At 34.9% G+C, this 26,029-nt stretch overlaps 1 protein-coding gene across 3 annotated transcripts in view; it reads right to left on the minus strand.

Moving 5' to 3' along the window:
• Window positions 1-26,029, minus strand: part of PTPRK (protein tyrosine phosphatase receptor type K) — a 537,776-nt gene that overhangs the window by 88,424 nt on the left and 423,323 nt on the right. For all 3 annotated transcript variants that reach the window (XM_087444076.1, XM_014781214.2, XM_004422308.3), the window contains exons 8-12: window positions 18,125-18,427; window positions 12,502-12,611; window positions 11,183-11,384; window positions 7,196-7,301; window positions 140-413 (exon numbers count right to left, since the gene is read on the minus strand). In XM_087444076.1, the coding sequence (XP_087300202.1) occupies window positions 140-413; window positions 7,196-7,301; window positions 11,183-11,384; window positions 12,502-12,611; window positions 18,125-18,427 (995 nt within the window). The remainder of the gene's footprint in view (window positions 1-139; window positions 414-7,195; window positions 7,302-11,182; window positions 11,385-12,501; window positions 12,612-18,124; window positions 18,428-26,029) is intronic.

The raw sequence follows: 26,029 nt of genomic DNA on the forward strand, positions 1-26,029 counted from the left end.
GAACAGAAACAACACCCACTACACACTAATTCTTTCCCCCCCCTTTTTTTTTTTCTGACAAACGCTACCAAGTATTTATAAAATTTGACTGCTGCTTTTTCTCAGGGCAATGAAAAAGCAAATCTTGGAGGAAGCTCACCTTCTCCACACTGCTCATTGCCTGGAAATAGATGTTGTATCCTTTGCGTGGGGCCAAAGGGGGGTTCCAAAAGCCCTGATAGGTCCTATTGTCGCCCACTGTGAAGGGGGCAGGTTCAGGAAGATTCCCTGGGGGCAGTTCCGCAGCAAAGTAGTATGGGGCCCCCCCACTGATGGCATTTTGATAGGTGACGGGAATCTGGTAGCATTCCATTGCTCTGGCTTCTCGCTTGGTTCGGTGTGGGTGCAACTCCTCCACCACAATCTGATAGGCACTTTTTGGGAAAAGATAAAAAGCACACATTCAGAAATTCTAGACACTAAGATCACTCAAAAAAAGAATGAAGTATTTAAGATTAACACGCAACATTTAAAAGTTTCAAGTCAGTCTTAACCCACTGCATTCTTGTTTTTAGCGATTTGGCAATAAAATAGAATTCCACATGGATTCCAACCCCATCGTAGTTACTAAGGAACTGAAAAAAACGAAGAAAAATCAGCATAGAACTCGACACATTTTTAAATGTTGAGAAATGAGCCACCATAATAAGGAACCTGACATTAACCAGGGACACATAATAGATCAAGTTCTTTGTCTGATATTTTTAAATGTTTACAGTTAACATTTTCCTTTGAAATGATAGTATGGAAGGCCCAGCTCCAAGGTCCCACAGAATGGCTGCCTCGGGGCGGAGCTCGAAGCACCAGTTTGCCTTGTCAACGTGGTAGAGACAGAATGTGCTGACAGGCCTCTCCACCTCTTGACCTTGCCACGGCATCAACACTGGCTCAGAGCTATGCAGATCGAAAGCACAAGTGACAGGCTGCAATACGGGCACAGATGGACAGAAATCTGTCCTCGCCACCGAAATAGACCGCCTCCTTCTTCTAGAGCTGTTAATAATAAAATGTTACAAATTGTGGAAACAGATGGCATTTGGCCTACTAAAGCTCGAACCTAAACCTTCCAATACCTTTCTTAAAAGTCTCAAAAACTTATCTACAATAGCTATTATTTTATAGAGGAAATGAAAGAAAAAATAATGCAATTTTAAAATAAAGATCTGCCTAATCACTAATAAAATTTTTTTATCAATTTCTGAAACTGGTATACTAATAATATTCTTTCTTTGTAAGACATTCTTTATGTAAACTTTTTTAGCTAATGTACACCTAAGAAAGTTGATGCTATTAAAATATTTTTATATATTATTAATGAATTTGAAAGAATTATGCTTCAAAATTCTTGAAAATTATTAGAAAATGCATTGTGGTGTGTAGGGCTACATGCTTGAATCTTGAGTCCCTAGGCAGATATACTCATTCTGCATAGGGAAAATAGTCACTATTCAATGGATCTGCAACAGGAATAGAATATTTTCTTTAATGAACTTCCATAAAAGCAAAAAGAAAGAAGGGAGGAAGAGAGAGAGAGAGATTGAATTTGTATCTATAACAACTAAAAATTAAATTTTATACCAGTTTAGAATACAGTATAAAATTCTAACCTAATATAAACTCTGTTATACCTACAAATAGAAGACCTTCATAGATTTATAAATTAAAGACTTTCTTTTCTTCCTAATTATTCAAGTTCCCATTTCCCATTAAAATATTGCTAAGAAATTGGTAGGTTGGTATCCATTGTTCAATAGTACAGAAATTGTATTGATGTCAGAAATTGAGATTTGGGCGAGTAACTAAGGCAGAAGTCTATGTTATTTGAAATTACTGCATCATTCTCTGTACCTCTGCCAAGCTGGGTCTCTAAGCTCCTAGTAATGCTAGTGACAAGATACATGCTCTCTGAGGGGTCCATGGAGCAGGCACTTGTCAATTTTAAAATACAGGAAATACACAAGCATAGCCCTCGGAGAGAAAAAAGAAAAGATCATAGCAGACATAAGCCATGCTAAGCAAACCTAGTCTTTTTTTCCCGTGTATTTTCAATGTAGAATCCATATTTGTATGTTACACATTTGCATATCCTGCAGATACATACATATATGTAGATAAACTCATATACGCACACTTCCTAAACAAGTCTCAGCTCATATTCCTGCCCTAATGGACAATAACGATAATTACCCATTCGTGTTAATCATTTACCCTGATTGTTAAAAATAAATTCCTTGTTAATTATTCCATACCTCTGGAAAAATCCAGAAAGTCTAGCGAACATTCAGTCTTAACCAATTCTATTAAATGGACATAGGTTGCACTTTCCAAATTAAGGAACTTCATGCAAGACAGCTCGTGTCTCCAGATCTATCAGGAGCAAAGCAAACTGCCGATGTTGGAGAGGAGTGGAGGAAGAACAGATACAATCTGCTCTTTGGGAAAGATCTCATTGAACTTGAGATGGAAGCCCAAACTGAAAACTATAAAGTTCATTTTTAAAAGAAATTATCTTCCCCTCATTGTTCAATTTGTCTGAGCAGGCTGTTCTCCAACCACATACTTCCACTTTTTTAATCTGCTTTTCCCTGCTACTTTTCTTATTTATCAATAAAATTAATCAAAGGACAGAAAATAAGGAATGAGAAATCAAATTATAAGTGATTTGACTGATTACACAAAATAGGCCTGTGCTTTTTCATCCTTGTGGTTGTCTAATTACCTAATGCTACTTAACTCTAGCTAGATGTAAATGTTGTTTGAGCTTAGTACTTTAGCAATTTAAAATATTTCAACCACCTAAAGAGTTTTATTCACTCTACCCATATTTCATATGTTACTCATTCCTTTTAATTAAATTTTAAAATATTTCTACAATTAAGTTAAAATCAACATACTGGCATTATGAATCTTCACTTAATACTCAAAATATGATTTCCTTATGTTAAAAAACTGAAAATGATTTCACTATGCTATAATCTAATTTGATTAAACATTGGTATGTAGTCATTTGTAGTTTTGTGGGGGGCCAAATGATGACTTATCATCATACAATGTCCCTTCAGTTATGAGACTGTAAGAAAATATATAAGCAGATTTTGCCATTAGCTCAAAAAGTGATTATATGATACATGTGGTGGATAGTCTTCCTGATTTAATGCTTAAAAATGTTGGAGCGGAACCCAAAATTACATATAACAGCCTTCCGTGGAATTTTTAACCTCTTAGTAAGTAAACCCTCTGTAAATCTGGTTGTAATTTTTAGCCTGTACAACTTCTTAGTGATAGCAAATAAATTACACAATCGTATACTTCCCCATTTCTTATCCAAAATGTCTCCTTAGGGGCCGGCCTGGTGGCACAGTGGTTAAGTTCACATGCTCCGCTTCAGTGGCCCAGGGTTTGCAGGTTCGGATCCCGGGCGCAGACCTACACACCGCTTATCGAGCCATGCTGTGGCAGGTGCCCCACATATAAAGTAGAGGAAGATGGGCATGGATGTTAGCCCAGGGCCAGTCTTCCTCAGCAAAAAGAGGAGGATTGACAACAGATGTTAGCTCAGGGCTGATCTTCCTCACCAAAAATAAAATAATTAAAAAAATTAAAAAATAAAATGTTTCCTTAAAGCTTCAGGAGAAATTCTCCAGCTCCAATGTTTTGCTATTTCTCCTATAAACAGACTTCCCAAGATCTCACAGCCACCATTGGCATACCGCCATGTCGCCAACTTCTTGATGATCCACAGAATAAAGGTTTAATTATCATTTTGGTTACCATCGTATTTCCTGCTCTCCATCTCTTCACTCCTTAAACACACAAGCCAGGTCTCTCATGACTTACCTATTTCTATAAGAGGAACTACCAGTTTCTGAATCAACAAAGCTCAAAATCCTGGCATTAACTTTAACAAGTTCTATTTTTAACCATGTTCTATCTCCCTTGTAATATGCCACTTAAGGGCACATACTAAATCACCTTATGCGGATTTCTATTCCAAGTATCCAGCTCAGCTCCTGGCACATACTGAACATTATTGAATAAATACATTTATAGAAACCAGAGGTAATTTTAGCTTTCTTAATAAAACTAAACTAAACTAAATGAACAAACTATACCCAACCAGGATTTCCCAGGTGCTATGACAGAGGCTTTTGGAATTAGAGTTTGTTTGACATTGGGAAGACCAGAGCAGAAAGAATCAGATATTTCCACTGGAGTTGGGACAAATGGATGGTAAAATGCCATCTGGCAGAAGCTAGTTATGCTATAAAGTAGGGAAAGATAGAACCTAGTATTTAGAGCCTATGATAGCAGACAAAGCTAACAGATGGATGCTCTCAGGAGGTTTAGCTAGGTGGTAAATATGTCTGGTTTTTATTGGAGGGGAGGAGATGGGCAACAGACAGAGTGGAAAGGCACAAGCATTAGCAGAGAAGAGATTCCGATGGGCTGACACAAATATAGAAGAAATTAGGTGGAAAGGCAAATAGTTTCAAGAATCTGAAGGTAGTGATGAGGATCCAATCAAAGATTTGAAGTACCAGACCATAAATACGTTATGAAAATCGATTGGGTCTCATTTGCAAAGAAATTAGAGCACTGTACAAGATAAGCTCCAAAATAAGCCTCCAGTTACTGGTAGCAATACTGAAGGTAAGAATGTGGTCAGAGGAAAGAAGACAGGACTGCCTGACTGGATGATTCAGAAAACAAAGGAGGCAGGAATCATCTGAGGCCAAATCGCCTGACTAGACCAGTCTGGTCCTGCGACCTGTCTCCCACCAGTGGGTGATCCCAGACAGCTGGGCAAGTCAATACAAAAAACTAAAATGGACAAGATGGGATTGGAGTATCAGTTGTAAAATAGATTTTTTCCTGGTAGTAACATTCTTTTAAAAATACTTATTTGTTTATATATCATTTAATTATTTCTTCTTGTAAAATTCCGGGGCTTTTCTCGTGAGTTTTTTTTTTTTTTTTTTTAGGAAGATTGGCCCTAAGCTAACATCTGTTGCCAACCTTCCTCTTTTTCTTTTTTCTCCCCAAAGCCCCAGTAGCTAGTTATATATCCTAATTGTAGGTCCTTCTAGTTCTTCTGTGCAGGACGCTGCCTCAGCATGGCTTGATGAGCTGAGCAACGAGTAGGTCCGTGCCCAGGATCCGAACTGGTGAACCCCGGGCTGCTGAAGGGGAACATGTGAACTTAACTGCTATGCCACTGGGCTGGCCCCAAATTCCATGTTTTAAATTTATTTCTTTGAACACTAATCTCCTACAGTACAAAATTTGGAGTTCTCAGCCACTGGGTTCAATTCCAGACTAGGCCAAATATCTTTCCAACAAACACAAAGAGGTGCATTTCTGTGTCAGAGAAAGAGGATATATGACTATCTAGGATTATTTTTTTGTTGCTATTAGCTCAGACTACTTGAATTCTTGATAATTAGAAATTTCGTGATAAGTAGATGTAAACAAAGTAAAAGAAAGACTTTTGATTTAAAAACGTGTTATCGATAATGTATTATTTGATTTATAAATATGTTATCATTAACATTAATGAGCAAAGGATTAACAAGGTTGCAGGCACCTCTGATTGTGTCCATGACAAATCTGGGCACAGGCCCTGTGTCTTGTGATCATTTTATCTTTGATTTACAATACCTAGCACAGTGCCGGGCACATAGGACATGGTCAGCCAATGTTTGTGTAATAAACTGATTAAATAAAAACTTAGTGTAAGTTACGTTATGTAGCATAACTATGCAATAATAATAATACACTGGTTGCAATTTACATTAAGTAAAGCTAAATTCACTCAAAAATCTAACTCTTGAAAGATAAATGCAAGTACCTGGGCACTCAATTTAAGCAGCAGGAACAGAACCGAACACCTACATAGGAAATTTTATCACAGGAAGGAACATGTGAATGACTCTGATTACTTGTCAACAGAAAAAGATGTTGAATGCAGGCATTTTCTCTTTCTCCTTTGGATCAGCAATCAGACTCACTCACAGATCACTGATTCATGAATAGCACTATATACTTTGCATTTTCAAGTAGCCAGGGGTTTGCAAGTGTTTATATTACAAGCATATTCAGTCACCTCTCTTTTTCTCCGGTGTGGTATTCCCATGATTTTAGACAGATAGGACTTAAGAGAGTCTCCTTTATGGACTCAAGATTCTTTTATCAATATTTTTTTTTTTACTAAGGAAAATATTTCTTCTTTTCCAGAGATATAGGATTATTTGACTGGTTAATATGTGCTCATAAGGTCAAATGTATTCATTTTACACATAGAACAAAGATTAATTTTCTTTTTTTAATGAACATGTAAACAACTTGAGACGACTCAATTATGAAATGCTTGTGCTGATTCCTGTGCCTTGATTTGTTTCTCAATAGAAGTATGAAAACAAAAGTATCCACAAAATCTACAAGTGTCAAATGGAAACTTTAAGTTTCAGATATTTATCTAACTACAAATGTGCAGGAATTAAAATCATTGGAATAATTTGATTCAATCCCTGAAAACATGGCTCATAATTTTCTGCAAGATGAGGGATATTAGGTAATACGAGACCTTTTAATATTGAAAAGATAAAGGAAATGGCAAATTGAATTTTAATATTTATTACCGAATTCCTGATAAGCAACAATTTAGGAATTAAAAAGTCACAGAGGCTGCATTCATTAAAACTCTTCTCCTTTTATTTCTTCAAAGATTCCTATTTTTCAATCACTCCTATGAAATTATTCACTACAGATTTACTGCATTGGACAGGAGTTATTTTCTCATTCTATTTCTAAAAATACTTCAAAGCCCATATACCAAAGATACCAACAGAGGAAGTGAAATGAAATGGGACTTGGGGAAGAAAATAAAAAGAGCAACCCTCTTAAATCAAACAGTGCAGAGAGGTGAATGGTTCAGTTCATGAATATCTCAAAAATCCCCTTAGAATTTTAGTCTTAAAGTCTATTTGCAGGCTTTGTCCAAATGAAAAACAAACAAAACAAAAATAAAACCTTTCTGACAATAATTGTCAAATGAACGTCTCTTAGAAATGAACCACTATATTGGCTGCTACGTGACTGTGAGAAAACACCTCTCCTACTGGGTGTTTTTTCCTACAGCTATTATTTCCCCTCTTACCTGATAGGTGCGCCTTTGGCCTGTGCTGGTCTCAACAGTACAGTTATTGTGGTAGCAGTTTCATTGAGAGAGGCATCAATTCCTTCGTAGTCAGGTAAAGTTGGAGCTGGTAAGCGATGAATGAGGAAACAAAGTTTCAGTCAATTAACAGGAATATATCATGGTTCAGGATGAATAAATGATCCTGGCTGAGGGAAAAATCTATTTAATACCTAATTATCTAAAATGTACCTTATTTTGTAGAATAACATATGCCACTGCATGTTAACCCTGAAATTTAAATGATAATCTGGCGACTTGCGATATACATTCTAAACATTTTGTGAAGGTGCTTTAGCTTTTAGTGTCCTGAAACCTTGAAATCAGCATTGATGGGATGGGAGGAAGATGGTAACAGTGTCGACTTTGGGGGGTCCTGGCTGTAGTTGCACGTGGAGATGTGGAGATAGGAACAGCAGGAACTACCATAAGGGGTTCCTGGTGGGGCAGTGCCATCTATGATGTCATGGTTGTGGAATGAACCAGATTCACAGCTGGACCTTTTTCACTACTGTGGTCACAATAGACACATATCAAGGAAGTGTGGTGAATGGGAATGGGAACCTTAGTTTTTATTTACCAAAAACTAGTGCATTAGTTGCCAGATTCTTGAAAAAAAGAAACAAATTTTTAAAATATTTGCTAATGTTTGGGGAGGGGGCCTTCCTAATCTTGAACTGGGTGAAAAAGTAACCTCAAATGGCTTTTGATTATTTCCATGTAGAAAGATGTTTAGAGGAGTACATAACCAGTGAAATGTGTGCATTATCAGAAAATCTGATAAGAAATGGCATCTAATAAAAATTTTTTAAGTATTTCATTCCTTCATTCATTGAACATTTACTGAATACATACTATGTGTCAAATTTTATGAGAAGTCCTAGAAATATAAAGACAAATGAAGCCTGGTCTCTGACATTTACAGAATTAAAGGTACAGATTCACATTTTTTATCAGGAATGAGTATTTTATAAAGAACAACAAAAATATAACAAACTGTTAGGTGACCAAAACAGGAATATGGTTAATTTGCCAAAACAGTGGTTCTTAAATTAATGAAATTAGAAGCACCTGAAGTTTTTCTTAAAATACAGATTGCTGCCCCTCTCGCCTAGATTTTCTGATTCCATAGGTCTGGTGAGGGGTCTGATAATGTGCATTTCTAGAAAGTGTCCACAGATGTTCGTGCTGTTGGTCTGGGGACTCCACTTGGAGAACCACCAGTCTCAGCTTGTGTCGGGAATGAAACAGGGAAGACTTCAGGTTTAGGTGATGCTAGAGCTGAATGTTAAAAGATGAGTAAAAACTCCTCAGGAAGAGAAAGCATGGAATAAAATTCCAGAGAGAGGAAACAATGTTTGAAGACATCGACATATGAAAGGACATGGTGTGTTCCAACAGCTACAAGCAGTTTGCTATGCCTGGACCTTTGGATGCATGGGTAGGAGAGGAAGATGAGAGGAGCCGTACAATGAAGGGCCACAAATGCTAATCATGCATGGATGTTTAGGCTTTATCATACTGGATACAATACTATATTAGATTTTGAAAAAATTTAAGAAGCAAATATATGTTATATAAAGATCAATAGAAAAATACATTGAAGCAAGGTGAGTCTGAAGATAAGGATACTGGTCAGAAAGATATTTCAATGATCTTTTTATTTATTTTTTTTTTCTTTTCTTTTTTTGGTATATTTTATTTTATTTTTTTTGCTGAGGAAGACTGGCCCTGAGTTAACATCGTGCCCATCTTCCTCTACTTTATGTGGGATGCCGCCACAGCATGCCCTGACAAGCGGTACCTCGGTGTGTGCCCGGGATCTGAACCCAGGCCGCCAGCAGCAGAACGTGCGCACCTAACTGCTATGCCACGGGCCCGGCCCCACAATGATCTTTTTAAAATATGGTCCAGATGGAAAGGCAAGAACAGTGACATTAGAAAGAGGCAAATTATCTGAGAGCTATTTAAGAAGTAGAATCAATAGATGTTAAATAAGCACAATATGTATATGTGTATTACATATGTGTGTGTACTACATATGTGTATTACAGCTAATATGTGTGTTATACAGACACACACATAGACATACAAATCATGCCCCCAAGCATCATGCCTCAAACAACTTGATTTCACACTTATTTAAATTGCTTTTAAAATGCTGAGAAATATAATTACTGGAGTCAAGGTAAAAAATAACAATAAATTACCTTAAAAGTTCAAGTGATTCTTAGAAACACACTAACCATAAATTTTATAGGCCTTAGCTTAATTACTATGTGTTCCCAAGATATAGTGAACGCAACCAAATTTTCAAAGTCCAAATCAAGTACCGTGTGCATAGGCTGATTCAAGTGAAACTGCAGTTAAATAACTCAAAGAAAACGCATTTAGCATGTTCTGGTCTTTAATTATAAGTTTTCTATTCAACAAAAGACATTGTGCCTGAACCATAAGAAACTACGGCTCTCGATAATGTCCATTTGTTTAATGCTCTCAGTTTTGCAAATTTATGGGAATTCTGTAGATATCTCTGCTGAAGGATCTTATTCATTTCTAGCACTACTACTAATTCTAGAGGGTAGGAAATATGCTCACAATATCACCAAGTCATATATTCTAGTAAAGTGATTCGATAAATATTTTAAATTGATAAGTTATAATTGCTCCATCAGGAAATGAATTGGCAATTTTAATACACTGCTATTTTCTAATACAATGGATGATATTTTAAAATTCTTTTTTTATTGGAATATTAAGATAAATCAAATGTTATGCAAAGGAACCATAGCTCATATTGAAATAGATAATTTTCCATGATATAAATTTTTAAAGTTTTGTATTATATTCAAAACATTTCCAAATAAAATTTTAGACAAAAAAATTTAGAGAGTATTGCTTCCTTTTGATGCAAATGTTATAGATTCAGAACAACGGTAGAAATTTTCTAATGATGTAGTATAACATACCTATGCTATGTTATATAATAAAATACCATTTTATAATATATATATAATAAAATACCATTTTATAATATATATATAATAAAATACCATTTTATAATATATATATAATAAAATACCATGCTATATAGAACTATAATGCAAAATGAACATTAAGGAACAAAAAGAACTTAGAAATTCAGAATTAGTACTTTAATATATTAAGTGGTTGATCTTTTCAAACATTTATTTTTCAAATTTAACATTCCATATATAATATATATTTATTTTAGTAATCTTAAATAAATAAGATAAAACATTACTAAGCTGGAGTAGATTTAGGACATATAGACAATGCTAATTTCTGGCAAAAATTTAATCAGGTTTAACTGATGACTTGACTGAAGTAGAAATCACATCTGTAAACAATCTGGTCAAATGCAAACTATGAAATACTATGTATAACATAATATAAAATTTAATTGTATTTGTTTATCAACCTAACACATTCCCATTCTGAAATTTGGATGAATTTATGTGAGATTTCTAAGAGAAAGAAATGCTCATATTTGTTTAAAATTATCAGAATGCCAGGGAAAATGGAACAGAGAGACAAGGTATGAGGTACAATAATAGCAGATCAAGGGTCTTCTACCATTCTTTTGACAAAATCCATTTATAATAAATATCTGGTACTGTAGTAATTACCAATTCCTTAAAAGTATAATAGGCCTATTAGCATATATTATAAACTCCAAAAGAGTTCTAATAAAGATATAATGTAATTTTTGAAAAGACCACTGTCAACTAGAAGTGACTATTTGAGATGTGTTTAGGTTTGGACATATAATCAATAATAATCTGTATTCAAATAATTCCTTGAAGTTCCTTCAATCACAAATATTAAAGATTCAATAAGTGAGATGAATTACACTCACAATATAAGCGATTCTCTCGGACAGGCTACTAGAAACCAATCCTGTTTGCACTTTATTCATGGGCATACCTGAGATGTTGGTGGTCACATTGATGGCTGTGGCTGGCCCGAAGCCTTTGACTGTGCTGGCTCTTATGAAAAACTGGTAGGTGGTTCCAGGATGAAGATGCATAAAGACATGGTGTGTACTGTTCCATAAATTTGATACAGTCTGGGGAGGTCCAGCCACCGGAACTGCGGGATCAAATGATCTTATGCTGCTGTAGCTGACCTGTTTTAAGAAATACATTTCCTATTACGTACCCAATACGAGTCATAATAAATTCTAAATAAAGCCCTTTTAAATAAGGTAGTATTCAAGGGTATCTCTGTAGAGTGAATCACATTTTTTTTCCCGTTCTCTTCCTTCTCATTTTGATATGGTTATTTCACTGTCATTCTGCATCTATCTGTCTATCTATCTATCTATCTATCTATCTATCTATCTGCCTATTTATCTATCTATCTATCCAGCCACAGATATACCTAGAGTCATATCTGACTAGACCAATATACATCTATTTTTTCCATCAAAAGATAAATTAATATACTTAAACATGATTATACATACATCCAAAAACCATGGTTATCTACTTTAATGCATATAAAACACAGAAACTGTTCAACAAATGTTTCTTATAATTAATATTATTCCATACTTTGTCCAAGTTACTTAACAAATTTCATATAAACAGTATTCAACTATGCCAATATAGTCACAGATTATAAGACTACACCAGTGATTCCTATTCCCGTGATGCACTCTGTCGCCACAAGGAATTTAAGCATTTTATGCTCTAATCAACACTGACTAACCAGGAACAGAACTACACATTTGTGCAATTAAAATAATTTTTTTCCTTCTTTTTAGCTCCTCAGATTTAAAAATAAGAAAATGATTTATATTCAAAGTTGAGATGAAGCTCTGGAATGTCAGGTTTATAATATATTTAGCTTTTTTTTTGATATTAGTTCCTCACTCTGAAACAACCGACATTCAATGCCCTCCCCTAAATCACAGTATGAAATGGAAGTTTGTTCATTTCATAAAAATTCATTCATTACAATCATCAGTAAGTCTGTTTGACAAGCCCAACCCTGCATCCCTAAAACAAAAACAAAACATACATTTACCTAAAGAATTTGAAAATTCTAGGTGCTCTACAGTATCTGTTTGGATACTCAGTTTTGAGATCAAGGAATTTGTAAATTAAAAGAGAGGAGAACTAATAATGACTTAAAACCCTAATCTTCATCCACTTCTTTTCCATTATTTCCTTCTCCCTTTTTTTTTTTTTTAAATCTCCTTGCAATCCACATTTCAATTAACTTCGTTGTTCTCCCAGTACCTCATATTGAGTGATGATTCCATTTGGATCCAAAGGTTCTTTCCAATTTAAGAAGATCTTATTTTCAAAGGATGTTCCTTGAAGAGAATTGACTGGTACAGGGCCAGGCACTGTAAATATATACATCTTTGGTTATAAGACTCCTTACATCAGAAACAGAAAAAGTAAATCATGTAAGCTAGATAAACCAAATTAAAATTACATAAAATAAATAAAAATGTGTGCTTTAAGAGAAAATAAGCTATATGACCAGTTTTCTGACTTCAGTATCTGGGAATTTAAAGTAAGTCTATAAGCTTCAGATGCAGAAAACGTACAATTACAAAGTTATTTTTATTCAAAAGAACACTCTCACCTTAGAGAGTTGAATAAATTGTGTAGTCTAGTTTTCTCTGTTGTATACCTCTAATAACAAATGAAGATCTCATTTGTAATTTGTTTCGAGAACAGAGCTGTATTTCCCTGAAAGATTTTTTGAAGATTATGATAAGCCCCTAAAGAGTCTCCATAAACAAAGTTCATAAAATTGTGAATTATAATAATAATCAACACTCCTTAGACTCAAAAGCCAAATCACATAGTACTGAATTGAAATGCCCATTAACAGTCAATCTGACTTTTATAGCTATACTTATTAAATTTCTATAATTTAAAAAAGATAACATTGATTATTACAATATAAAAAAAAAACAGCTTAAGATGAATAGATTCAAATATCATTGCTTTATCTTTTTAAATGAAATTCACTTTTTCAAAGCTAAGAAGCAAACCATTTTATCACATCAGACTTGTTCAGAACTCAACGATCAGCCTAACTGGTTTTGAAGTGTCCCCAGGTATGACAAGACTCGAGGAACCTTCATTCCAGCCCTTATTTGCAAATGTCACATAACTGACAATACCCAGTGGCAGCAATGAATGATGTGTCAGCTTCTATTGACAAAACACAAGATATGAGACACTTTGCTATTGTGTATTTTCCTTTTATATATTTTACTTAAATACATACATACTTTCTATTTATTCAAACAAATACCCAGTTTCTCATTCTGCTCCTAAAAATATATCCTCTCCATCCTATTTTGCTTAAAAAATATGTTTTCTTTTGAAAATATTGACCCAATATTGGGCAAGTATGGTTTTTAATTAATAAATTTCCTTAACCTAACGTTTCAGTGAACTTCACACATGACATTATCTAGAAATGTAGTTTCAGAGTATACAGCAATTTTGTGAGGAATGAAATAAATTAAAAATCACTGGATCAAAGGAAATGCATTGCATCGTGGCTGGCAGCGTCAAGAAATTCTGAATGATATGTCAAAAGAGTAAGATTTATTTCAATCTACAAGGAGACAATGAATGATGTTATGACCTCTGGGACAGCCAACATAATTTGGCACATTAATAATAAATTCATAAAGGAAAGAAACCCACAGTAAACAGAAAAAAATGCCAGCACTAAACTTCAGAAGATATGTTCATGCATCTCTCAGCTGAGGGCTCAGGGAGAAGTCAACCACAGGCATCCGCGCCCCTTGCATGTCCCCATCCCTGCCCTAGGTCCACAGTATTGGCACAGGCTATGCAGTTGATCAAGGCAGAGGGGCCATGATGGCCCCTATGTGCAAACTGTGGCATCTACTGAGGATGCCATGGGCATTAGTTTGTTTTCCAAAGGAGTACCTATTGTTTCTATTCGACTCAAATGACGTAAGGGCTGTGACTGTAATTAAGGAAAAAGTATTTCTTCACCTTCCCATACCTCTCATAGAAGATGGCTGTTGGGGGAAGGAGGAGGCAAAACCCCAATTAGTGATAAATGTTTATTTGATGGTATTATAATTACTACCTGTGTTCACCAAACCCAGTTTGGTCTACGAATACTATAAAATGGCATGGATGTATTTCAAATTGTTCACAAATAGGGATAGTTTAAAATGTTTGCATAATTCTGCATTAGAAGAGAGGTAGCACTGGAAAGTGGCCTTCCGAGAATTTGTGTATTTCTCTGCTCTTCTTACTCCCGTTCTGTGTTGCCAACAGGATTCCCTGCAAGTGCCAGGTCATATGTGTAAGAGGGAAAAGTGTGTGGGAAAATTATGGACAAGACAGTGCCTACTACTGATCCGGCACCAGGATTGGTACAGAGGACGAGAGAAAGAACTACCCTTAGGTGCACAACAAAACACACACACAAACAGGTGGGGGCTGGGGGTGTGGCAGAGACAAATTACATTCGATAACTTTCTACAGGCGAAGGAAGACAATGTCTGTCTATATCCAGACAGCATCTATACGTACTTAGGATTTCTGTGAATACAGCATGAAGTCCCAAGACCATCACCATGGCGGTCTTCACACCGCAGGGAATGTCAGCTCACATTTCTACATCAACAACTTTTAATGGAGACAGAATGACTTTTACTCCCCTGCTTCTGACTTATTTGAGAGCTGTTTCAGCTAATTTTTTTGTGCATATAAGAAAGTCCTTTAAAATATAACTCTCAAAAGGAAAAATGAAATATGGGTGGGGCAAGATTATATTAAATAAGCATTATGGCCTTTAAGATATAATAAATGTACATTTAAAAATAGCTTTGTATTAGCAAAAAATGTCCCCATATCAGGCTTTTCTGCTGAGCTACCTTCATAATATTGATTTTTATGAATGCTGGAATAAAAAATGAAAACAAAATCTTATACAAAATATTCTACCCATGCATTAAAAAATACACGCAATAAATTAAATATAAATTCTACCTTAGGGTTCTGGTGGGAAATCATTCTAGCTTTGCTCCCATGATTTATGGATGTCGCCAGAATTCTTTTCATGGAATTATATTCATTTATTAGATGGCTGATATTTTATTCTTTTTCTATGTATATAGGGCAGCAATAATTTAGTGAGACTGACTTAATTAGATCATCATAATCCATCAATCTTTGCAACAATGGATTATGATTTAGATATTATGTCCTCCCTCAGGAACACTGAGACACATCAAGTATTCCATGTAGAAACTGGAGCTCACATGGGCAGATGTGAAAACTGAGTTACTTGCAAATACTTCACGAAAGTTTGTACTTCAATCATTTAGTCTTATATATGAAACAAAAGGAAAAATAAAACACCTCACAATAGAAGGAATTACTTTGTGACTGTACTACAAAAAATAATATGCAACTCAGTATCATTACAACTAATAAAAAAGTCTTCAAAACAGAAGTTAAAATAGAACTAGGATAGAAAATAATATTCAAATTAGTCTATATAGTTCATGTCATTTTACTTCTACAAAACAATGTCTAGATCAAATAAATAGCACAGTCACATGTTTGACGGATTAGGACATAATTTAAAACTTCATAGCAATTCACTTCCTGATTCTTAATCTAGTCGTATGTGTACCCCAAAATACATTTAAAAATTTAATGCAATATGAAAAAGATTATATAAGCCTGACTGCATTCTTTGGTTTGTGGGAAAGAAAAGCAAACTAAAAAAACCACACCAAAGAATACCATCAAATCATTTATATTGTTAGAGTGATTTGCTGAAGAATCACAAAACTCATTTAACTAAGTCTAATATTACCAATTAAGATATTATGTTTTTTAAAATTTAAGTGCAGGCAAGAAAACATGTGAGTACTCTTACTATGGGTTACAAAATGTCTAGTGTAATACAGTCACTTTAATACTCATCTCACTTTATGAAATGAGATAGAGATTTTTCACGGGTTTTGAATCTACACTTAGACTTCCCATTTCCATGATCCATCTATGAAACAACTACACTGACCACTCTTTCTTGCATAAGCATGTGTTGAGTATGTGTGGTGTGTGGGGGGGTGGGTAATATGGGTGTTTGTGTGTTTACGTATTAGAGCAGGGTTTGTGTTTAAAATACTGTTAATGCTTCGATTAGGTTCAAGTTCAAACATGATAGCTGAGGTAAATGTTTCATTACCTCGAACATTACAAGAGTACATTTATCATGAATAAGTCTTAGGTTTATTCTTTGAAATTTTAGGAATATGAGAATAATTTCACGAATAATTTTGGGACAATATTAATTGTTTCCTTCAAAGTCTGAGCTAAATAAGGTTAAAAATAAACTTCCCTTTATTACGACATAAACAACAGAACAAACCAGAGTCATTTCCACTTTTCAGAGTGAGAGAGCTTCAAGTGATAAGGATAATTTCTGGAAACTATGGTATATTGATGGCAGTCTCATACTTGGTAGGCATCAAAATATACATCTAAGCCTAAAGTTCAGAACTTGAGGGAAATTGGGAACACATGGGTAAGAAATACATCCTATTTTCTGAAACCCAAATAAAAACATAGTCCTACTGACAAACTATTCAAGGAGAATTTTAGAAGGGGATGGATCCATAGAGCTCATCTAATTTAAACTTTTCATAGAGATGAGAAATGGAGAACTAGAAGGGTGAAAGATTTGCTAACGTTACAGAGTTATTAGAGCTGGGACTGAAAACTCATGATTCCTGACGCCCAGTTCAGCTTTGCCTCAATTCAGTATACACCACACTTTTTTCCCCTACATGGTTTCATTCATAAAAGTAAATTTTGAAAAGGAAATCTTACATTGAAAGAATACATTATTGTTATTATTAGAATATTATTTGTACACTTTTTTGCACAGGATACATTTTTGTGGAATCAGGAAATGTATTCATGTTCACATTAATGACATACTATAGTACTATAGCAGGTGTGTGCATATTACAAGATTAATATAAATGTTTGTTCCTATTATTTAATAATTCAGAAGTAACATACATAGAAATTGGGCAAAATATGGTTCAATTACTTGGGTGGTAATAGGAGGGATAAAAGATGATAGCTTGCTGATATCTGATAAGGGCCTTTATTTAGACTAAAAGATAAAAACTTTGGGGGCCAGCCCTGGTGGACTAGTGCTTAAGTTTGGTGTGTTCCACTTCGGTGGCCGAAGTTTGGTTCCTAGGTGCAGACCTACACAACTTGTTTGTCAGTGGCCATGCTGTGGTGGCGACTCACACAGAAAAAGAGGAAGATCGGCAGCAGTTGTCAGCTCAGGGCAAATCTTCCTCAGCAAAAAAAAGATATAAAGTTCAGCCTTCTTTTATATTTAGACTTACATAAAACCATCTAAAAATGAATGGAATAAGTAAACAGTGCTGTTTTCAAACGTTAAGGAAAATGAAAGCAGCTACTATTGGTTTGTAAAATGCAAAGAACTAAATTTTCAACTAAGTGCATTTCACCAATAGGTAACCAATATAGTGTCATGAACAGTGAAAATTATTTTGAACATTTGATAAGAAAAACTTGTAAACTTTTAATGTAGTTGCTACTTCTCTAACATTGTATAAAAAGAGAAAACAGCAGAGGTACATTTCATCTAGCATTTGATGCTACTCTGAAGCTACTCTGAAGAATATTAAGCCTTTTTGTCAAAGGCAAACTCTTTGCAAAGTTAACCTCATTAAGAGTATTCAGCAGATTTCAGAATCCAATGTAATACTGGGTATTCTAGGAAAAATTGTAAGCAATTACATAATTCTTGCTATATAATCCCCCCTTTTATAATAACAAAGCATGAGCGTACCGTCTTCATCGGTTTGAATAATTGTCTCTTCACTCTCCTTCCTGCCTTCTGGATTGGTCAGGATCATCTTGAGGCTGACGTTTGTATAAGGCGGCAGATGGTTCACAACATGCTGAGGGGCTTTCGGGTCCATATCCAGACAGTCTGCCTTGCTCTCATTTTGACCACGGAAGTAATGGTAGCAGATAGTGACATTGAAAGTGTGGCAACGAGTAATGTTGTAACCCAAGGACTCCCAGTCCACAGCAATGCGTCTTGCCTGTATCTCGGCGATCTTTAAAGTCTTTGGGGTTCGCATGGGTTCTGAAAAATAAATCAAAGAATAGATAGCTGTCACCTTTACAATAAATAATCTTGGGAAAATAAAATACTGAGCATGACATAGCATGTGTAAACCTAGGAAAATTTGAAAGTCATCTTTTATTCTCATTTTCTTCCTTTACTCATGATCTTATTCTTGAAGGTTTCGGTCAGGGGCCATGATTTACCAATAGGAAAAGAAAAGAAATGTAAAATGTCCACAATCCATAGTAGTCAGGAATGTGGGGGAAAAATAAAAACCTGAAAATGTGGCCATGATGCCTTTATAGTTGTTGCTGTTGTTACTGCCCAATTCTCCATCTTTCTTTTCTTTTGTCATTATTGAGCAAGTGAATTAACTAATATATCATAATGGATAAGAGTCAACATGTTCTGCTCCATGATTTGTCATGTCACCAAGCTATGCTGTGTACTAATTAGTCTAATTGTCACACCAAACTACCATTTACAAAAAGTGATGCAGATATTAATTAACATTTATTATTTCAGTAATGATGTTGTTCATCAAAGCAAAAAAAATCTGAGAAAAATTACGAGAACACATGTGGATATTCACATTGTCATCTATCCTTCTTGATCTCTTTCTATGTTTTTCTAGGAAACACTCAAGTCTGAGAATCCATTCACTGTCACCCAAACCAAACTGGGAGGTGAATTTCCACTCAACTGGAAAATGCTGGCAGAACTAAACACTCCAAAGGCTGAGTCCATCCATCACTGCTTCCCAAGTGTATTCTTTCCTCATGCAAGACTAACTTTAATCATCTAACTTAATCAAAATAATTACTCTATGAAAGTCATGGACATGGCAAAGTTTACACAGTAAACAAACCAACACCCAGCAAAACTTTAATACATTGACTTGACTAAGAGATTAAAGTCAAGGCCAAGGTGAAGGGCTTGTTAGTGCCTCCCTTAACTCGCTAAGGATAGACAATGCTCTTGCTAAACAAAAATCAGTAGGGAAAAAAGAAGAAAAATAATTAACACCAAAAGCCCAATTTGGGTGTTTTTATAAATTTTCATTTTTGAGATTGAAATCTCAGTTCTGTAAAAATAATCAGCATGGTACACAGATGGCAAGCCCAAATTGGGATTCTAGTTCAACGTATTTAATTTGCAATCTGAAATACACTCTGGTGGCCATTTAATTTAAAACTTCAAAACTACAAAAATACATATACATACATGCAAATTAATCTTTGGCAGAATCCAATGCTTAGGTTCTAAATGCTGTCTGCCAGTCTTCTGATTGTTCACAGTACCCAGTCTCTCTATCCTACCACTTTCGTTTCATGTGTTTTACCTTAAGCACTTGTAAATCGGCTGGAAGAAAGATGTGACTTTCTAATCATTTAAGAAAGCTCTTTGTATGTCTAGCTCTGTGCTAACATTTTCTCCACCAGGCACCAGAGTGAGGTGATGACACTTGCAGTGCAGGCTAGTTAGACTAAAAACACAGTCTTTAGCACCACTGCCCACCAGCTGACTAGGCAGTTACAGGCAGGATCATCCTAAAATTCCCAGATAAACTGTGATTTTGCTCCCAGCTGGGTAGCAATCAGACACAATTTAGTGGTCATGTTCAGGTTAGGTCATACTTTTTCTAAAAGTATCTAGAATGAGAAAGTAAGATTTCCCCAGAAAATACCTGAAATATATGAATAAAATCTCCCATACAGCAATGAGAGGAAACACCAATAAATATTTACTCCTCTGTTTTAGTTTTCTTAGGTCTAGTGTTGATATTCTTATTTTCACACACTCCTCATTTTGAATCTGGCATTTTCCTCCTTTATACCTTTCTCTATTTCCAATTCATCACTCTCTCTCATCCATCTTTTCATTTTATCCCACTATTCAATTTGCACTTACCCTGGTTCCTAATACACTTTTAAAAACATAAGAAAAACATAAAAGAAATTGAAGACAACACAAACAAATGGAAAGATATTCCATGCTCATGAATTGAAAGAATTAATATTGTTAAAATATCCATACTACCTAAAGCAATCTACAGATTCAATGCAATCCCCATCAAAATTCCAATGGTATTTTTCAAGATATAGAACAAATAATTCTAAAATTTGTATGGAACCACAAAAAGCCCTGAACAGCTAAAGCAATCTTGAGAAAGAAGAACAGAGCTGGAGGCAACACACTCCCTGACTTCAAACTACATTACGAAGCTATAGCAATTAAAACAGTATGGTATTGGCATAAAAATAGACAATGGAACAGAATAGAGTCCAGAAATAAACCTACACAATATGCCCAATTAATTTACAACAAAGGAGCCAAGAATTTACACTGGGGAAAGGACAGTCTCTTCAATAAATGGTGTTGGGAGAACTGGGCAACCACTATCTCCCAGCATACACAAAAATTAACTCAAAATGGAATAGACTTGAACATAAGATCTGAAATTATAAAACTCCTAAAAGAAAACATAACTGGTAAGCTCTTTGACATAGGTCTTTGTATAATTTTTTTGAATATGACACCAAAAACAAAAGCAACAAAAGCAAAAATAAATGAGCCGGAAATACATCATACTACATCATCCTTTCCTGCACAGCAAAGGAAACCATCAACAAAAATGAAAAGGCAACCTACTGAATGGGAAAAAATATTTGCAAATCATAAAGAGCCCATACAACTCAATAGCAAAATAAAAAAACAATCTGATTAAAAAATGGGCAGAAGATATGAATAGATATTTTTCCAAAGGAGGCATATAGATGGCCAACAGGTACATGGAAAGATGCTCAACATCATTAATCATCAGGGAAATGCAAATCAAAACCAATGAGACATCACCACACACATGTTAGAATGGCTATTATCAAAAAGACAAGAAATAACAAGTGTTGGTGAGGATGTGGAGAAAAGGGAACCCTTGTGCACTGCTGGTGGAAATGTAAATTGGTGCAGCCGCTGTGGAAAACAGTATGGACGTTCCTCAAAAAATTAAAAATAGAACTACCATATGATGCAGCAATTCCACTTTTGAGTATTTATCTGAAGAAAACAATAACACTAACTTGAAAAGATATATGCACCCCCATGTTCACTGCAGTATTATTTACAATAGCCAAGATATGGAAACAACCTAAGTATCCATCAATGGATGAATGGATAAAGAAAATGTGGTGTGTGTGTGTGTGTGTGTGTGTGTGTGTGTGTGTTAAATAGAATATTATTCATCAATAAAAAAGAAGAAATTTTGCCATTTGCTACAACATGGATGGACCTCTAGGGCATTATGCTAGGTGAAATAAGTCAGACAGAGAAAGACAAATACCATATGATCTCTCTTATATGTGGAATCTAAAAACCAACAAACAAATTTATAAATACAGAGAATAGATTGGTGGTTGCCAGAGGTTGGGGGGGTGGTGGAGAGTGGGATAAATGGGTGAAGGGGGTATAAATCTATTTAATTTTTTTTTTGCGGGGGTGAGGAAGATTGTCCTTGAGCTAACATCTGTGCCAATCTTCCTCTATTTTGTATGTGGGATGCCACCCAGCATGGCTTGATGAGTGGCATGTAGGTCCGTGCCTGGGATCCAAACCCAAGAACCTGGGCTGCAGAAGCAGAGCACATGAACTTAACCACTATACCACTGGGCTGGACCCCAAAAATTTTTTAAAAATTGAAAAAAAAGCATCTGTGTTACAGATGTATGACATAATTTAAGGGAGTAGGGGAAAAATTTACTTGAGTAACTTCGGAAATAAGTAGAGACTATAAGACAAAACAAAACAAAAAAACAGTAGATACTCATAGTAATGATTTAAGGTTTACGCATGACTTTAGGGTGCAGTTATCACACAGAGACTATATTTCTAAACAACAAAGTTAGAGGCTTGTTCAACAGAAAGAAAGTGGATACATGAATGTGAAAAAAGTGGAAATGAAAAGTGGTAAAGAAAAAAAAGAAGCTATTTAACACTTTTTGGTCTAAGAACCTTAAGAAAAGCCTCTTCAATCTACCTATTATATCACTGATTATATTTCTACATTTTCTCCTAAGCTAATCATAAAATAATCACAGAATTTATTTCTCTACTTATAAACTAAAATAACCATAGAAATAAATAGAAAATTTCTTCTCCTAACTAACCTCATTATATCCAATTTCTTTTGCCTTCCGGCTTCCTTTACACAGCCCCTCTATGGAACACTGAAAACAGGAATGGATGTGCTATTTAATCTTGCCGCTCAGCTGCGGCAGCTAGCTGACTACCTATCAGAACTACTTGACGTTCTGAACAGCCCTGGAGCTAAGGCAAAGTTTGCACCAATTTGGTGCTTCTCTAGGCTTGGAAGAGCCAGAAGAGATGCAGATGTGTCCATACTGAGGGACGCAGTGTCAAAAGCAGAAGCAACTCACTCTTTCAGAGTACCCCGAACTCTCTCATTCTCATATTCAAAATAAATAAAAATTAAAAATAAAAGCTTACCTAGACAGCTTGCACACTGTGACAGAAGAAAGAGCAGCTCTACATCCTCAATACTTATATTTCTAAGAGTTGGCGAAAGAAATATTTATTATGTAGTATGTAAAAAAATGCATAGGGTTCACCTTGAGTGAGAACTTTCTTTTGGTGTATTTAAATGCTGCTTACTACAACACACATATAAGTTGTATTTAAAAACTCTCATTTAAAATCAAGAAAGGGTAGCTTTACAAATTATATACATATGTGTATAAACCAGCATCATAATTTCAGTAACCAATACCTTATTAACTGGTATAAAAAAAGAAAGAGTTGTGAAAAGAAACAGTTCTAGGAGGCAAAGAATCTCTCTACAAGGTCAATATGACATTTACAATCTGTATTTTTCACAATGGCTTAAATAAAGGCTGCAAACTGCACTGTTATTACTAAAACAGTGACTTAAAATATAATTTTACTGTTGCCTAGGGCAATATTCAGAGACACACACACAACAAAGTAAACACACACACACACATACACACAGACACATCTAAAGTCAAAACTCAATTATTTTGAGCTATATGGCATTTGCAATAACTCAGAGGAAGCCACTGTCTAATTACACTTTCTCTTAATTGGCATGTGCCTTACTTTTATTTCCAGTTTTTATTGAAGTGGGGCCTTCTCAGCTATATACATATATTATACATACATATATGTAATCACGCAGGTACATTTATATACATATACATACATGCACACATACGATAGGCACTCTGCTATGCAACCCCTCTGAACTCTGTTAGGTCTGACAGGGGCTGACAAATACACACACATGCATTCTTATATCAGAGCACAAACAGCAGAGACTTGAGATTGTTCTACAAAACCATGAAATTCATTCAAAGAAAATTCTGTCAAAGAATTCAAAAATAAAATTACCTAAATTCCTCACCCCAATCCATTATTCTTGTGCCTCACCAATAACTGCATTGTATTCTAAGATATGAATACATAAATAAAAATTTTAACTTTCTAAATGGAATAATTACTTAAATTGTCATAGAATAACTGGAAGCAGAAAGATATTGCTCAGAACTCACTATGTTATATACAAGCTGGGCATAAGTGCTGTTTTAAGGATTAAATAACTTAAAGAAAAGAGCTAGTATGGTGAATGCCACATACAGGAATCACAATAAATAATGTTTATAACAAACAACATAAATTACCATAATGATAAAACAATGGAGATCACATTCATCAATGCAATATCCGTCAAGTGTTTTCAAATTTACTAAATGTTCTTTCTTCTTCTCAATTTTTTACTTTCTACTTTCAAATTTTTATTAGGCATTCCATACATGTGATTTTATAAAACAGTTTTCTCTCTTTTTCTCGTTTTTGCTTTTCTTGTAAAAGGAAATTTAGGAAAGAAACAGGGAATTGAAAAAAACTGTGGGACAAAGTTGTGGCAGAAACTTGGGAAGGAATGTAGCAAGAGAGCAATCTTCATGCAGCAAAGGATCATATTAAAATATTTTGAGCAAGTCATCCATCTATTATGAGACAGAAATAGATCACCTGTTATATAAAGTATGCAATACCAGACACTGTGGAGGATGCTAAAGTGAATAAAACAATAATAGACTTCTAAAAACTTAACATTTATTTAGCAAAGATAAGTTAAGAAAAAAAAATAATTAAAACTATGATATAAGTGGCATATAAATGGAATAAAATATTATAGGAATTCAAAAAGGAGAGATAACTTTCACCTGTCAAATGGAGGATACATCTGCATTAGGTCTCAATGGATAAGGCAAGAAGATCTATAGACATAGTTTGGGTAAATAATACAAAAGCAGAGGAAATAAGATGAATAAATATGCAGAACACATTGGAAAAATATGTAATCCCATTTGGTTGCTGTGTACGTTATCTAGTAGAAGATTATGCAGGAAAAACTGGTTGGGAAAAGAGTGGGAAAACTTTGGACATCACGGTAAGAGACTGAATTTGATCTAATGGGCTACCAAGAGTTACTGAGCAGCAAATTAACATAATCAATTAGCTACTTTAGAAAAATTAATTTAGAGGTTGTGTCAAGTGTGCAGACACTGGAGGTGGAGAAATCCAAAGATTACAATGTGTTAGAGGAGAATATGGGGCCAAGAGAAGTGTGACTTCAATAGAGAATGGAGGTAACCTCAGGTTGGAAATCGGCCGAGTCAAGAACAGCTCCAAGTTAAGATGGTAAAAGAAAAAGCATGAAGTCAAACTTTCTAGACCATTCTACTTGTTGAAATCTGTGTGTTCAGTACACACCCTAATCTAACTCCTTCCTGTAAATCATCAATCAGGGGGTTCAGACTGGGTGAAATCTACGACATAAGGACTGAGGACACCAGGAGAGGAATTATGAAGGTTTAAGGCCACATGTGATACAGTTGGAGAACAGGGTGGGGGGCGTGGCGCAGAAAGAACCTTAAGAAGCAGGTAAAAGAATTGATAGGCAAAATCTAGACCTTTCCCATTCTCTCTTTCATTCATTCATTTCCAATAAATCCTAGGAAAACACTTACCTATTAAATTAAAAAAAAAACAAAAAACATGTGCTATAAGAAATGTCAATATTAGCTGGTTTTCTTTATCTTTTCTGCCAAATGTTGATGAACCAGGTTTACTAACTTTTGCCATTCCATTTTTCTTTATACTGTTTACCTATTTCCCAGTTGTTACAGGGATAAAGGCTACAAGAAATCACGAAGAAATAAAAAGAAATGGCAGAAAATTTACATATCAAATTTAGGACCAGTATTAAACAATTAGCAGGTAAATAGAGAAGTAACTTATCACTGTCTTTACCTAAATTCTAAACAGATCAAGCATGGGATTTATGCCTGTAATAATTTTTGTGTCAAATATTTAGCACAACTTGATAGGATAAAATAAAGAACTACTTAACGATTCTCTGAGGGTTAAGAAAAATAAAGGCAATGTGAACAGACAGAACCTGTTGACCTAGAGTCACCTCTCAATAGCAAGATGATTTAATGAGTGGTTCTAGATAAGAGATAACAGGGAATTCAATTTTTGGTACTTGCTAAGCAACATGTGACATGACAGGTCAATATC

The sequence above is a fragment of the Ceratotherium simum genome, chromosome 19 (genome assembly GCF_057802395.1).
Source record: "Ceratotherium simum simum isolate JZ-2026a chromosome 19, ASM5780239v1, whole genome shotgun sequence".
Taxonomy (NCBI): Eukaryota; Metazoa; Chordata; class Mammalia; order Perissodactyla; family Rhinocerotidae; genus Ceratotherium; species Ceratotherium simum.